General features: G+C 45.5%; 1 protein-coding gene across 6 annotated transcripts in view; it reads left to right on the plus strand.

Moving 5' to 3' along the window:
- Positions 1-16,244, plus strand: part of LOC130284611 (glucagon receptor-like) — a 129,858-nt gene that overhangs the window by 41,101 nt on the left and 72,513 nt on the right. Inside the window, exon 1 of one of the 6 annotated variants that reach the window (XM_056535104.1) lies at positions 7,576-7,655. The exons of the other annotated variants lie outside the window; for them this stretch is intronic. Within the exon in view, the coding sequence (XP_056391079.1) occupies positions 7,591-7,655 (65 nt within the window). The 5' untranslated portion in view covers positions 7,576-7,590. Of the gene's footprint in view, positions 1-7,575; positions 7,656-16,244 lie in introns of those variants that run through there. 6 annotated transcript variants of the gene reach the window in all.

Genomic DNA, 16,244 nt, shown 5'->3' on the forward strand with positions numbered 1-16,244 from the left:
AGTAGGCTGTCATCTTAATACTCCAATATCTTATTGGGCCCCTTAGTACATCAATATCATATTTATCATATGAACAAGGTATTAGAGCATTAAGATGACTGTTATGATTTGATACCCATCTGTATTATATAAATATAGGAAGATATGGTCATGATTGGATGCAGGGATCCTTGAGTATGTTATTACATGTATTTTTCTGTATGGAGTTAAAGTAGCACTTGAACTCTGTAAAAGTATATTATTATATATTCAATAAGATGCAATTTCTAAAAAGGATGCCTTATATAGAGATCAATACGTGTGAACTATGGGGATGATAACTATGTCTTGTTATACGGAGCCAAAACAGGGTTTCAGTTATGTTAATCGACATCCCCATATGGGTATAAAACAGCAATAAGATGTGATTTCTAAAAAGGATGCCTTGTGCAGAGATGAATATATCTGTGTGAACTATAGGGATGATAGCTGAGATGCGCATGCGTGGTAAAAGGGAACTCCGTTGTGTGGTAGAATGGTGCGAGCAGATTGTGGGGATGTGAGTAGTGGTGCGCATGCGTGTGAATGTGATGTGAGGGCTGTGCTGTGTGACTGATGAGTTGTGATGGGTGAGAGCGAATGGAGACGCGCAGGCGCAGTGATCGCATATGAGAGATCTTTAGCTGTTGATATGGAATATACTCTGCGCACGCGCGAGTGACGTGTGTGTGGGACACAGCTGTAAGAGAGTGACGGAGCGGATGTAGATCATGGAGCGGATGCAACCTTCTCTGTACCCGGAAGTACAAGCGGGTCAATGACCGGAGACGGGATACAATGAGCAAACAGGTAACTCTTTCACCATAATTAGGGTAATTATGTTTGGTATATATGGCAGAGACTAAATCATGGAGGCACAACACCCCTGAGGAAGTTGCTGACGGGCAACGGAACGCGTGGGGTCTTTAGGGGGGCACCTGCCGTACTACTCCTCCATCTATTGTCCTCTACTACCAGTCCCCTGTGCTATATATTAAGGACACTCAGGTTGTATATATATTGTTGGTGTTGTGGGGACAGGACTGTATTGATTAAACATTCTTGATTAATAACCTGTGTATTTGTGGAGGCAGGTGCCCTGGGTGGGGTTTCTCCCCTTCTTTTTGGTAGGGGGTTCCCCCCCCCCCCCCCCCTTCGTTTGTGCAGTGGCCAATTGGGCCTTTTTTAATTGGTTTTAACTGTATTGTCTGCTTTTTGTACTATTTATATGTAATAAAGATATACTTTTTTGATTACAGTTACTGTGGGTGTGCATTATATTGCGTATCTCTTTCTCTTTTTTTGTGTACTAACTAATAGTTTATCTACACAGGGTGCCTCCAGCTGTTTCAATACTACAACTCCCAGCATGCCCTGACAGCCAATAGATGTTGTAGTGATGAAACAGCTGGAGGCAACCTGTGTAGATGAACTAAGGGCGGAAGTCGCCCCCCCGCCACCCAGAAGTCATCAGTGACGTGGTGCCTGCTGGGGAAGTCTGTCTGGTAGTGAGCACGCTGCCAGACAGACAAAAGGCATTTTTAATATAGTAGAAATAAAAATTAAAAGCAGGGAGGGGGTTAGGGATAGATGGGCAATAGGCAGGGACAGAAAAAAAAAGGATGGTGGGAGCTACCCTTTAAATAAGCAGTGATTCTGGGCAGTGAAGGGATCCACTGAACTTCCATAGTGTCCAAGTTTTGAAGAATCCAATAAAAATCCTGAGATTACAGGGGATGTCACTGCTGATTGTTGTAGTTATCCTCCCACACTTCTTACTGCTGGATTGTTCCCGGCTTAGAAAGGCGCCATGAATTATTGATTGCATGTTCAAATGTGATGCACAGGACTAGTGCGGTGTTATGTAGTGAAAGCCTTAAAATGTGAAATATAAATGCTGGATTAAAAGATAGTTCTATCAATAACATTATTTTATTTAAGGGTTAATCCAATTTATAATACATACTCCCCAGGGCTGCCATGAGGGGGTACAGCTGGTGTCCCATTAAGGGACCTGGGCGGACCGATGCCAGACTCTTCACCTGCTGGCCCCATCGCACCCTCTGCGACCAGGCCTGCAGGGGAAGGGGGGCCTGCCAGCGGATCCGGGACAAAATGTGTTAACCCCTTGGGGACCAAGTCCATTTTGACCCTAAGGACCAGAGCATTTTTTTTGCAATTCTGACCACTGTCACTTTAAGCATTAATAACTCTGGGATGCTTGTACTTATGAATTTGATTCAGAGAATGTTTTTCCGTGACATATTCCACTTTATGTTAGTGGTAAATTTTCGTCGAAACTTGCATCATTTCTTGGTGAAAAATTCCAAAATTTCATGAAAAATTTGAAAATTTTCCATTTTTATAACTTTGAAGCTCTCTGCTTGTGAGGAAAATAGGCAAGACAAATAAATTATATATTGATTCACATATACAAGATGTCTGCTTTATATTGGCATCATAAAGTTGACATGTTTTTACTTTTGGAAGACACCAGAGGGCTTCAAAGTTCAGCAGCAATTTTCAAATTTTTCAAGTAATTTTCAAAATCTGAATTTTTCAGGAACCAGTTCAGTTTTGAAATAAATTTTAGGGTCTTTATGTAAGAAATACCCCATAATGGACCCCATTATAAAAACTGCACCCCTCAATATGACATTCATAAAGTTTGTTAACCCTTTAGGTGTTTCACAGGAATAGCAGCAAAGTGAAGCCGAAAATTCGATATCTTCATTTTTTATACTAACATGTTCTTGTAGACCCATATTTTTAATTTTTACAAGGGGTAAAAGGAGAAAAAGCCTCCAAAATATGTAACCCAATTTCTCTTGAGTAAGGAAATACCTCATATGTGGATGTAAAGTCATCTACGGGTGCCCTAGAGGGCTCAGAAGGGAAGGAGCAACAATGGGATTTTGGAGAGCGAATTTTGCTGAAATGGTTTTTGGGGGGCATGTCGCATTTAGGAAGCCCCCATGGTGCTAGAACAGCGAAAAACAGTGCACATGGTATACTATTTGGGAAACTACACCCCTCAAGGAATGTAACAAGGGGTCCAGTGAGCCTTAACACCCCACAGGTGATTGACAATTCTGCGATGAAGTTGGACGTGAAAATAAAATTTTTATTTTTTTAACTAAAATGCTGATGTTACCCCAAATTTTTCATTTTCACAAGGGGTAATAGGTGAAAATTTCCCCCAAAATTTTCAACCCCATTTCTCTCAAGTAAGGAAATACCCCATATCACGATGTAAAGTGATCTGCGGGTGCACTAGAGGGCTCAGAAGGTAAGTAGCAACATTGGGCTTTTGGAAAGCAAATTTTGCTGAAATGGTTTTTGGGGGGCATGTCACATTTAGGCCCCGATTGTGCCAGAACAACAAAAACCAAGGGTGTAAGGTATATATAGTGTTTTACTCTTTATTATGTGTTAGTGTAGTGTAGTGTTTTTAGGCTGCATTCACACAGGCGGGGGTTTACAGTGTGTTTCCCGCTGCAGCGGAAAATTAGCTGCGTCTCGAACTTGAAGTGGGAAGCTTGCTGTAAACCCCCGCCCATGTGAATGTACCCTGTACATTCAAATGGGGGGGGGGCAAAACTACAACTCCCATCATGCACTGACAGACCGTGCATGCTGGGAGTTGTAGTTATGCAAAGGCTGGTGGCACACTGGTTTGGATTGGGAAACACTGACTTAGGTAACAGACTACCGCAGTGTTTCTGCACCACAGTCTGTTTCCTAACTCAGTGTTTCCCAACCCATGTGCCTCCAGCTGTTGCAAAACTACAACTCCCAGCATGCATGGTCTGTCAGTGCATGCTGGGAGTTATAGTTTTACATCAGCTGGAGAAACACGGGTTGGGAAACACTGAGTTAGGAAAAATACAATGTTTCCCAGCCAGTGTGCCTCCAGTTGTGGCAATACTACAACTCCCAGCATGCCCAGACAGCCGAAGGACATGTTAGGAGTTGTAGTAATGCAACAACTGGAGGAGAACAGTTTGGAGACCACTGTATAGTGGTCTCCAAACTGTGCCCTTCCAAATGTGGCAAAACTACAACTCCCAGCATGCTGAGACTGTCCAGGCATACTGGGAGTCGTAGTTCTGCAACATCTGAAGGGCCAGATGTTACAGAACTACAACTCTCAGCATGCCTGGACTGTCTGGGCATGCTGGGAGTTGTAGTTTTGAAACTCCTAGAAGCTGCAGTGAAGATCACTTTAAGGCGATCTTCACTGCAGCATCTGACACCACCGCCGCACCACTTGCCTGCCACCGGTCCCGGTCCCCGCGTGACAGGAGGTAACTGCCGCCGGTCCGTGCCGCATCCTTGGCCCCTGCACCTCGCTGCCATCTTCCCCCTCTCTGACCCGACATCCATCCTTTGCCCCTGCCCAGCGATTTGCCGATTTCAGTCCTGATCAGCCAATCGCAGGGGATACGAGAAGGTGGCCTTCAGGATGGTCGGAGCTGTCTTGGGGGGGGGCAAAACTACAACTCCCAGCATGCACTGACAGACTGTTGTAGTTATGCAACAGCTGGAGGTACACTTTTTTCCCACATGGAGCTGTGTGAGGGGCATGAAATTCTATGGGGTCAATGTTTAGAGCCTACAATTCTATGGGGTCAATGTTTGGAGCCTGCTACTCTATGGAGGTGTGGTGGCCTAGTATAGGAGTTGCTGTACCCTAGCTGCCCTGTCCAGCAGACTCCATCCAGTGAACCCTGGACCCCCTCCCCCCTGCTCCTGTGCCTCGTGTATTTACTACTATGCCTGTTATATAGTGTATTGTACATAAAATGTGTAATGCCTTTAAGTAATGTTGTCATGTGATTGTGACCAGGGAAGGTACCAGTGACCATGTGACCTACAGGGTGAACTATGGGACCCCTCCTAGTCTCACCCATATAAGCCCTGGGAGGGACTAGTTCGCTCTTCTCTAGTTCCTGCTAAGCTGAGTGCAGCAAGGTCAAGTCCTAGGTGTGTGTCTGGAGTCCAGTGGAGGCCAAAGTCTACTACACAGCCACAGGTTCTCAAGTCCATTGACCCACAGGTCAAGTCAAAGCCTGGTAAGCTACAGAAAGGGGTGAGGTCAGTCACAGTCTGTCATAGTCAAGTCAGTCCAAGTCAATTATACCAAGTCAGCGTGGCTCTGCACCAAATTGCCCAAGTCCACCATAAGTCCCAGCACGCCCTGTGGTCACAGAAGTCACTGGTCACCTCCGTGGACCTAGCCAAGCTGTACAGACTGTTACATCTGTCTGACTCAGTAAGGCTGCTTTTGTTCCATAACTTGGCGTCGGAGTCATTATTTACCCCTGTGCCTAGCCCAGGATCCAGCGGCCTAACTTTGGGTGGTGAAGAGGTTAAACCATGCCCTGGCAGAAGAAACTCAAGGGGTTAATGCCATCTGCCCCCAGGGTAATTCCATCTGCCCTGCATCACACCCTCACCACATGGGCAATGTTTGGAGCCTAATACCCTATGGGGCAAGGTCTGGAGCCTAATACTCTATGGGGGCAATGTCTGGAGCCTAATACTCTATAGGGAAATGTTTGGAGCCTAATAGCCTATGGGGCAAGGTATGGAGCCTAATACTCTATAGGGAAATGTTTGGAGCCTAATACTCTATAGGGAAATGTTTGGAGCCTAATAGCCTATGGGGCAAGGTCTGGAGCCTAATAGCCTATGGGGCAAGGTCTGGAGCCTTATACTCTATAGGGAAATGTTTGGAGCCTAATAGCCTATGGGGCAAGGTCTGGAGCCTAATACTCTATAGGGAAATGTTTGGAGCCTAATACTCTATGGGGACAAGGTTTGGAGCCTGCTACTCTATATGGGAAATGTTTGGAGCCTCATACTCTATAGGGCCAGTGTTTGGAGCCTAACACTCTATAGGGCAATGTTTCTGGCATAATACTCTAGGTGGGCAATGTTGGGGTATAATACTATATGGGGTAATGTTTGGGCAGAAAACGATATGGGGACAAAGTTTAGGGCATTATACTGTATGGGGGCAATGATTGGGGTCTGCTATTCTATGGGGGCAATGTTTCTGGTATAATACTCTTTGGGGGCAATGTTAGGACCATAGTACTATTTGGGGCATTGTGAGGGGACCTACTACTATATGGGGGCAATATGAGAGGGCCTAACACTATACAATGGCACGAAGGGGACTAATACTATATGGGGCAGTTTCATACACATAGGGGGTTTGTATAGAGGTGAGGATTGTGCTGCAACAAGGAGCCTAAAATGTTTGTCTTGAAAAGAGGAAGAGTCCTCATTGTGTGCCGCAATCCACCAGGGGAAGACTGATTTATGGTTCACATGAAGTCTTTTATTGTAAAACACAACGCATTTCAGGGCTTAGGAGTCCCTTCATCAGGTGACCTGGTGTGTATTGTTATGACATGATATATAAAGACATAAATACATTTAAAGATGGTGCCAAAAAGCAGATCCAGCCTTGTTCTTGGTGGGATTACAGTCCATATGAATTAAACATACATAATCTACAAAACAAAGTGACAATTCTATAAAATGTATCATATATAAATGTGAAACCTCCTGGATACCTGGGCAGTAAGATCAGATCTTGTGTCTTGTTGCATGGTCCTGCCTATTTATTGTAGTTTCCATTTACATTCAGTAAAGGGTAGATTACATTGGAACAATCTTTTCTGGTTTTAATTTGAAATGGGGGCAAGTTTTAACTTAGATGCTTTGCGACTAGGGGCTCATACACTATTAAGTCTTTTCAGCGTTAATTGAGGATGGTGTTATGAGAAGTATAACTTATGATAAAATTCTGTTTAAAGGCTTCTTGATGAAGGTGTTCTTGATCATGACATTTATTGCTGTTATTGGTTTATTTTTAATATTTTTTATTAACATGTGTGTCATTGACTAACTTCTTACTCATATTCTTCTTATTCCTAGGTCCTTTCAAAACTCTTTTGTAAGCTGTTTTTATACTATTAAGAGCGGAGCCTTTCTCTATAAGCCTTTTTGTAATACACTGCTGAAAAACAAAAAGGGAACACTTAAACAACACAATGTAACTCCAAGTCAATGACACTTCTGTGAAATCCCACTGTCCACTCAGGAAGAACACTGATTGACAATCAATTTCACATGCTGTTGTGCAAATGGAACAGACAACAGGTGGAAATTATAGGCAATTAGCAAGACACCCCCAATAAAGGAGTGGTTCTGCAGGTGGTAACCACAGACCACTTCTCAGTTCCTATGCTTCCTGGCTGATGTTTTGGTCACTTTTGAATGCTGGCGGTGCTTTCACTCTAGTGGTAGCATGAGATGGAGTCTACAACCCACACAAGTGGCTCAGGTAGTGCAGCTCATCCAGCATGGCACATCAATGCGAGCTGTGGCAAGAAGGTTTGCTGTGTCTGTCACGTAGTGTCCAGAGCATGGAGGCGCTACCAGGAGACAGACCAGTACATCAGGGGACATGGAGGAGTCCATAGGAGGGCAACAACCCAGCAGCAGGACCACTACCGCCGCCTTTGTGCAAGGAGGATCACTGCCAGAGCCCGCAAAATGACCTCCTGCAGGGCACAAATGTGCATGTGTCCACTCAAATGGTCAGAAACAGACTCCATGAGGTTGGTATGAGGGCCCAACGTCCACAGGTGGGGGTTGTGCTTACAGCCAAACACCGTGCAAAACATTTGGCATTTGCCAGGGAACACCAAGATTGGCAAATTCGTCACTGTCACCCTGTGTTCTTTACAGATGAAAGCAGGTTCACATTGACCAATTTGGCGGTGGGTCAGTAATGGTGTGGGGTGACATTTCTTTGGGGGGGCCGCACAGCCCTCCATGTGCTTGCCAGAGGTAGTCTGACTGCCATTAGGTACCGAGATGAGATCCTCAGACCCCTTGTGAGACCATATGCTGGTGCGGTTGGCTCTGGGTTCCTCCTAATGCAAGACAATATTAGACCTCATGTGGCTGGAGAGTGTCAGCAGTTCCTGCTAGAGGAAGGTATTGATGCTATGGACTGGCCGCCCGTTCCCCAGAGCTGAATCCGATTGAGCACATCTGAGACATCATGTCTCGCTCCATCCACCAACGCCACGTTGTACCACAGACTGTCCAGGAGTTGGCGGATGCTTTAGTCCAGGTCTGGGAGGACATCCCTCAGGAGACCATCCTCCACCTCATCAGGAGCATGCCCAGGCGTTGTAGGGAGGTCATACGGGCACGTGGAGGCCACACACACTACTGAGCCTCATTGGGACTTGTATTAAGGACATTACATAAAGTTGGATCAGCCTGTAGTGAGGTTTTCCACTGTGATTTTGAGTGTCACTCCATATCCAGACCTCCATGGGTTGATACATTTGATTTCCATTGATAATTTTTGTGTGATTTTGTTGTCACATTCAGCTATGTAAAGACGAAAGTATTTCATACGATTAGTTCATTCATTCAGATCTAGGATGTGTTATCTTAGTGTTCCCTTTATTTTTTTGAGCAGTGTATATAGTTGCAAGTTTTGGTGCAATGCCTGAATAGTCTATAGTATTGGCCATAAGAGATGTTGTTCTTCCACTGTCCTTAGTGGCAACTGTCATATGAGAGAAGACTACTGCAGTTGACTTTCTTAAAAGAGGTTTTCTTGATCATTTTATCCGCTTCATTGAATAACTCTAAGTCCAAATATTCAGTAGAGCTTTTTGAGAATTTTCTGGACAGTGTAATATAAATTATTTTGATTTGAATGTTCTAGAAATATGATGAATTCTTCTTCCGATCCATCCTTACGATCACCATCTAAAAATAAGGAAATTGTAATCCAGAGTGCAGATAAGGGAGAAAGAATTCATGACCAACAGACCTATATTAACCTGTTCAGGACATAGGGCGTATGCATACGCCCTGCATTCCGAGTCCTTAAGGACGTAGGGCATATGGATACGCCCGTGGGAATTCCTGTCCCCGCCTCTAGCCAGTTGGGGACCGGACCGGGATGCCTGCTGAAATCATTCAGCAGGCAACCCGGCACATCGCCGAGAGGGGTACTGAGACCCCCCCATGTCGGCGGTTGGAGAAAATCGCATAGTGCGTTTATGTGGTCCTCTTGTTCCCTTGCCGACCTCCTCCCTTCCTCGGCGCTGGTGGTTCTCTATTCGCTGTCTCTCTGGTGTCAGGTACGCTTTAAGTTCTCCCTTCAATCCCCTGTTTCTCCTCTTCTTCCTATTCTTTCTCATCCTCTGTTTCCTCCAGGCCTATCTCCTCATAACTTCTCTTGGAGGGTGCAAAACAAATTACTCTGTCTCCATGACCTGATGGTCAGACGCCAACTGCCCACCTTAAACGCCTTTCATACTACACGCCTTCCACCTCCTGCTGAATTCCTACGCACCAGGCAGGTTTTCTCGTTTCTCCGCTCCCAAATGACTGCTTCTACATCATCACACCCTACTTTTCTTGAGGCATGCATGCTATACACTCCTGATAGACCGGGTATGCTTTCCTTTATATATTCCCATTTGAATGCTCCCCTCCCTGACAGCAAACTACGATTCATGGTAGACTGGGAACGAGACTTGGGCACCACCCTGACGTTAACACAATGGAGGGATTGCTGTGCTACTCTAAGCTGAGGCAGTTGGCAGGTGTCCTTAATTGAAACAGCATTGAAAGTACTACATAGAACATACTTTGTACCCGCTAAACTGCACGCCATTTATCCTTTAGTTTCACCACTGTGTTTCCGGAATTGTGGGATGCGCGGGACACAGTATCATGTATGGTGGGCATGCCCTGTAGTGACTAGATTATGGGATGATATACTGAATCTTCTAACTTCTTTATTTTTGTCAGGATTCGGCAGGCTGGAAGTGGATCCTCTGTGTCAGAGAGGGATTGGCGTGGACCGTACCGGTGGGCCGGTTCTAAGTTGCTACTGGTATTCACCAGAGCCCGCCGCAAAGCGGGATGGTCTTGCAGCGGCGGTAGCAACCAGGTCGTATCCACTGGTAACGGCTCAACCTCTCTGACTGCTGAGATAGGCGCGGTACAAGGGATTAGGCAAGAGCAAGGTCGGACGTAGCTGATGGTCAGGGCAGGCAGCAAGGGTCGTAGTCAGGGGCAACAGCAGGAGGTCTGGAACACTGGCTTGGGACATACAAAGAACGCTTTCACTGGCACAATGGCAACAAGATCCGGCAAGGAAGGGAAGGGGAAGTGAGGTTATATAGGGAAGTGCACAGGTGAATTCACTAATTAGAACCAGGCGCCAATCAGCGGCGCACTGGTCCTTTAAATCGCAGAGAGCCGGGACGCGCGCGCCGGAACAGTACAGACGGGGAACGAGTCTGGTAAGCGGGCCGGGATGCGAACCGCGAGCGGGCGCGTCCCGCATCACGGATCGCATCCCTGCTAGGGACATTATCGCAGCGCTCCCGGTCAGCGGGTCTGACCGGGGCGCTGCGAACAGGAGAACGCTGCGAGCGCTCCGGGGAGGAGCTGGGACCCGGAGCGCTCGGCGTAACAATTTTCATGCCATATCCCTAGGACACCTGCTTTCTGCTTGTTAGGCTTTAAACCTCCTAGAATGAAACCTACGTAGCGTACACCACAACAAACAACAAACAAAAACAACAGAAACATAAACTAAATGAAATAGAAAACAAAAAAAGAAGTCCACAGTACATGGAAAGATAGGCCACCACATAGCATGACCCATCGTACTTCCAAGCACCCAACCTTGGGTGGAGAGAACGCCTTAGTCCGACTCAGAGCCAGCCCGCGAGATTCCCCGAAAAGGGAGGGTCAGAGACTCCACCATGCGGGTATACAAGAAGTAGAGAGACGAATCTGCGGGTGGAGAAAAACTAAGTGTCACTCATCCAGCGGGCAGGAAAACAAAACATGTCCAGGGACCAGAAAAGAAAATGGCAGTGGCAGAAAAATCCGTGAAGTCCAGAAAAAGAGAAAGTCCCGTCACAGCAAGTCCAGAATGCCATAGTATGACCCTCAGGTAAAAGATAAAAAGAAAGAAGGAAAACAAAAAATAAAAAGGGATCTAAAGAGTCAGAAATAGGAGGTTCACCAACCAGTAATGATTTCAAGCTGGGCGATCAGACGGTCCAGGAGGTGGTGTAGATCTGCTGTTCCGAGCTGCTGGTTGCCATGTACGTGTCGGGTGCCCAGGGCGAGGAGGGAGAGGTGGTAGATCCATCACTGCTATATTCTTGCGGATCAGGGCCGCTCTGGCATCCGGTAGGTTTCGTACTGTGTGAGTGCGGCCGTTCACTTGAAAGGATAGAGAGAAGGGGAAACCCCAACGATACTTCACCCCTTCTCTTTGCAGAGCTAATGTGATAGGGCGGAAATCCCGGCGACGCGCCAAAGTCGTCGGGGCCAAATCTGAATAGAGCCGTACTACCGGTGGCAGTCCAGGCAGATTAGGCAGGTTCCGTGCAGCTTGTAATAGAATATCTCTCACCTCTGGGTAATGTAGTTTCATAATAACATCCCTCGGCAGTTCAGGGTTTTTAGGCTTCGCCAATGCACGGTGAATACGATCCAGCCGCAACAGCTCAGGCTCCAACTGAGGGGTAAGTTCAAAGAAGAGTGCTGAGACTGCTTTTGGGAGGTCAGTGATATCCTCAGGTAGCCCTCTAACGCGCAGGTTCGCCCTGCGCAAACGATTTTCCAGATCTTCCAATTTATATTCAAGAGCCTGCAGCTGAATGGTATGGCCGTCAAGATCACGCCTGTCAGCCTCCACAGTATCCACCAGCTCATCCAGCATAGCCTCTGTATCAGCTACCCTCTGTCCCAGGTCATGAATCTGAGATGTGATGTCCGCCACAGCTTTAGCAAGTTCAGTCTGGAACATAGACTTTATATTGCGAAACATAGCCGCATGAGAGATGTCCTCACATGAGTCAGCGCCTTCCTCATCAGAGCGCGGGGCTGGCGAACTGGAACGGGAGGCCACCATCTTGGAGCGCGCGCTCGCTCTAAAGATGTCCGGGATTGACTGGGAAAGATGCTGCGTAAGTCTCTGGCTTCCCCGCCGTTGTGACCGCGGCATATTCCTGCACAAGAATCGGTAATTCTCCGACGCGGTGGAGCCGAATAACGGCACTGGGAATGGCTTTAAGCTCAGTCCGGCACGGAGCTCACATAAGGTACGTCCTACCCGCGAGCTGCGCGCATGTGCCCCTCCTTCTCTGCGTCATTTAACATGTCATTACACATAACTTCTGTCTGTACAGATTACTTGGGTTGTTACCAATACAGTGATCCCTCAACTTACAATGGCCTCAACATACAATAGTTTCAACATACAATGGTCTTTTCTGGACCATTGTAACCTGAAACCAGACTCAACATACAATGTACAGACAGTCCAGATCTGTGATACCTGTCAATGGCCGGAAGAACTGACCAATCAGAATGGGCATTTTACTGGAAAAACCCCTGTATTAGTGCGTGCACTGTAGTACTGAAGCGCATGCACTAAATTCCTATCTGGTAGCGCCCCCTACAGTACAGGGAGGTATGACATGTTCAGTATTACTCTTAACCTATGTCACAGTTAGCTGCTCCTTTGGACACCAAGTAAGGTTGGCTCCATTTTAATTTTTTAGGAAACTGCATGTACTGTACAGGACCCTGAAGAAACTCCTGTCCTCTACATAGACCAGTGTTTCTCATCCAGGGCGCCTCCAGCTGTTGCAAAACTACAACTCCCAGCATGCCCGGACAGCCTTCGGCTGTCCGGGCATGCTGGGAGTTGTAGTTTTGCAACAGTTGGAGGCACCCTGATTGGGAAACACTTACACAGACAGTGATTTACAGCTCCCAGCAGATCTTTCTTACTTTTATAGATAAGGATTTGCTTTATCTCTATTAGTTATCTACTTTATTTTTCTTAAATCCTGACTTTTTCCTATTTTTGGATGACATTTTTGTGGCTTTGGAACCAATTTCCAGGTTCCCATAGAGTTCTGGTCTCAACATACAATGGTTTCAACATACAATGGTCGTCCTGGAACCAATTAATATTGTAACTTGAGGGACCACTGTACGTGGTGAACATTTCACCTCAATAGCACCTTTAGGAATATATTTAGTGAGAAAATGCTTATTACACCCGCCGTATATATACACATACATTAAGAGATATATATATATATATATATATATATATATATATATATATATAGATGCAGGGGGATAGTAAAATAAAAAATGGTTGCAAAAGTGTTCAAACCCTCTAAATGTAAGCAATCAAGGCGTTTTCTTCTTTTCCTATTAGCTTTAGTGCTGTATTTTTGCATGAATGATACTGGCATCCATACAGAAATAATTCCTGCTCTTTAGGAGCCCTTGGCGTCGTTTTTGTCTAATAACCATGTGAGCATTTTGCAGTCCAGATTTCTGTATGTATGCGATTCTGTATATAGGAGAACAGAAAGTGCTGCTCTTCACTTGCGGACTTGTCTATTGTTCCTACCTGTACAGTTCTGGCCACAGCTGCGTTTCCCCCATTCCTATTTACTGTCCGCAGTTACTGAAGGTCAAGTCCCTGCCGAGTAATGGAAACATGAAAAGCTGGATGCTTCTTGACTCCTGTAGGAGTAACAAAATGCAGGTCTGAATAGAGCCGTGACAGGCGACTATTAATGAGCTCGGCTCGTGTCAGTACTACAGCTGATGTACCGCCACACTGTATAATAGCGCACTAGGTGTCATTACCATGGCCGATCATCCGCTTTGTTCTTCCTGAGGATTGCAGTACACAGTGTAATACTCCTGTAACATAAGTACGATAAGAAGTTTACTGCAATCCGAACATTTCTTTGTGTGAAAATATATATTAGCCGTAAGGTTTTGACTTGATAAAGGGAGGAATCCCGAAAGCTTGTCTTTACAAAATACTGATAGTCCAATAAAAAAAAGGTATTACAAGATTCTGCTACATCCTATGACTTTGCATATATATATATATATATATATATATATATATATATATATATATATACAGTGATCCCTCAACTTACAATGGCCTCAACATACAATGGTTTCAACATACAATGGTCCTTTCTGGACCATTGTAACTTGAAACTAGACTCAACATACAATACTACAGACAGTCCAGATCTGCGAAACATGTCAATGGCCGGAAGAACTGACCAATTAGAATGGGTATTCACTGGTACAACACCTGTATTACTGAAGTGTATGCACTGACTGGTGTCTGGTAGCGCCTCCTACAGTACAGGGAGGTATTACATGTTCTGTACTCTTTACCTGTATTACTGAAGTGTATGCACTGACTGGTGTCTGGTAGTACCCCCTACAGTACAGGGAGGTATTACATGTTCTGTACTACTCTTTACCTGTATTACTGAAGTGTATGCACTGACTGGTGTCTGGTAGCGCCCTCTACAGTACAGGGAGGTATTACATGTTCTGTACTACTCTTTACCTGTATTACTGAAGTGTATGCACTGACTGGTGTCTGGTAGCGCCCCCTACAGTACAGGGAGGTATTACATGTTCTGTACTACTCTTTACCTGTATTACTGAAGTGTATGCATTGACTGGTGTCTGGTAGCGCCCTCTACAGTACAGGGAGGTATTACATGTTCTGTACTCTTTACCTGTATTATTGAAGTGTATGCATTGACTGGTGTCTGGTAGCGCCCCCTACAGTACAGGGAGGTATTACATGTTCTGTACTACTCTTTACCTGTATTACTGAAGTGTATGCATTGACTGGTGTCTGGTAGCGCCCTCTACAGTACAGGGAGGTATTACATGTTCTGTACTCTTTACCTGTATTACTGAAGTGTATGCACTGACTGGTGTCTGGTAGCGCCCTCTACAGTACAGGGAGGTATTACATGTTCTGTACTACTCTTTACCTGTATTATTGAAGTGCATGCACTGACTGGTGTCTGGTAGCGCCCCCTACAGTACAGGGAGGTATTACATGTTCTGTACTACTCTTTACCTGTATTACTGAAGTGTATGCACTAACTGGTGTCTGGTAGCGCCCCCTACAGTACAGGGAGGTATTACATATTCTGTACTCTTTACCTGTATTACTGAAGCGTATGCACTGACTGGTGTCTGGTAGCACCCCCTACAGTACAGGGAGGTATTACATGTTCTGTACTCTTTACCTGTATTACTGAAGTGTATGCATTGACTGGTGTCTGGTAGCGCCCCCTACAGTACAGGGAGGTATTACATGTTCTGTACTACTCTTTACCTGTATTACTGAAGTGTATGCATTGACTGGTGTCTGGTAGCACCCCCTACAGTACAGGGAGGTATTACATGTTCTGTACTCTTTACCTGTATTACTGAAGTGTATGCACTGACTGGTATCTGGTAGCACCCCCTACAGTACAGGGAGGTATTACATGTTCTGTACTCTTTACCTGTATTACTGAAGTGTATGCACTGACTGGTGTCTGGTAGCTCCCCCTACAGTACAGGGAGGTATTACATGTTCTGTACTACTCTTTACCTGTATTACTGAAGTGTATGCATTGACTGGTGTCTGGTAGCGCCCTCTACAGTACAGGGAGGTATTACATGTTCTGTACTCTTTACCTGTATTACTGAAGTGCATGCATTGACTGGTGTCTGGTAGCTCCCCCTACAGTACAGGGAGGTATTACATGTTCTGTACTACTCTTTACCTGTATTACTGAAGTGTACGCATTGACTGGTGTCTGGTAGCGCCCTCTACAGTACAGGGAGGTATTACATGTTCTGTACTCTTTACCTGTATTACTGAAGTGTATGCACTGACTGGTGTCTGGTAGCACCCCCTACAGTACAGGGAGGTATTACATGTTCTGTACTCTTTACCTGTATTACTGAAGTGTATGCACTGACACTGTCTGGTAGCTCCCCCTACAGTACAGGGAGGTATTACATGTTCTGTACTACTCTTTACCTGTATTACTGAAGTGTATGCATTGACTGGTGTCTGGTAGCGCCCTCTACAGTACAGGGAGGTATTACATGTTCTGTACTCTTTACCTGTATTACTGAAGTGTATGCACTGACTGGTGTCTGGTAGCGCCCTCTACAGTACAGGGAGGTATTACATGTTCTGTACTACTCTTTACCTGTATTACTGAAGTGTATGCACTAACTGGTGTCTGGTAGTGCCCCCTACAGTACAGGGAGGTATTACATGTTCTCTA

The sequence above is a fragment of the Hyla sarda genome, chromosome 8 (assembly GCF_029499605.1).
Source record: "Hyla sarda isolate aHylSar1 chromosome 8, aHylSar1.hap1, whole genome shotgun sequence".
NCBI classification, from domain to species: domain Eukaryota; kingdom Metazoa; phylum Chordata; class Amphibia; order Anura; family Hylidae; genus Hyla; species Hyla sarda.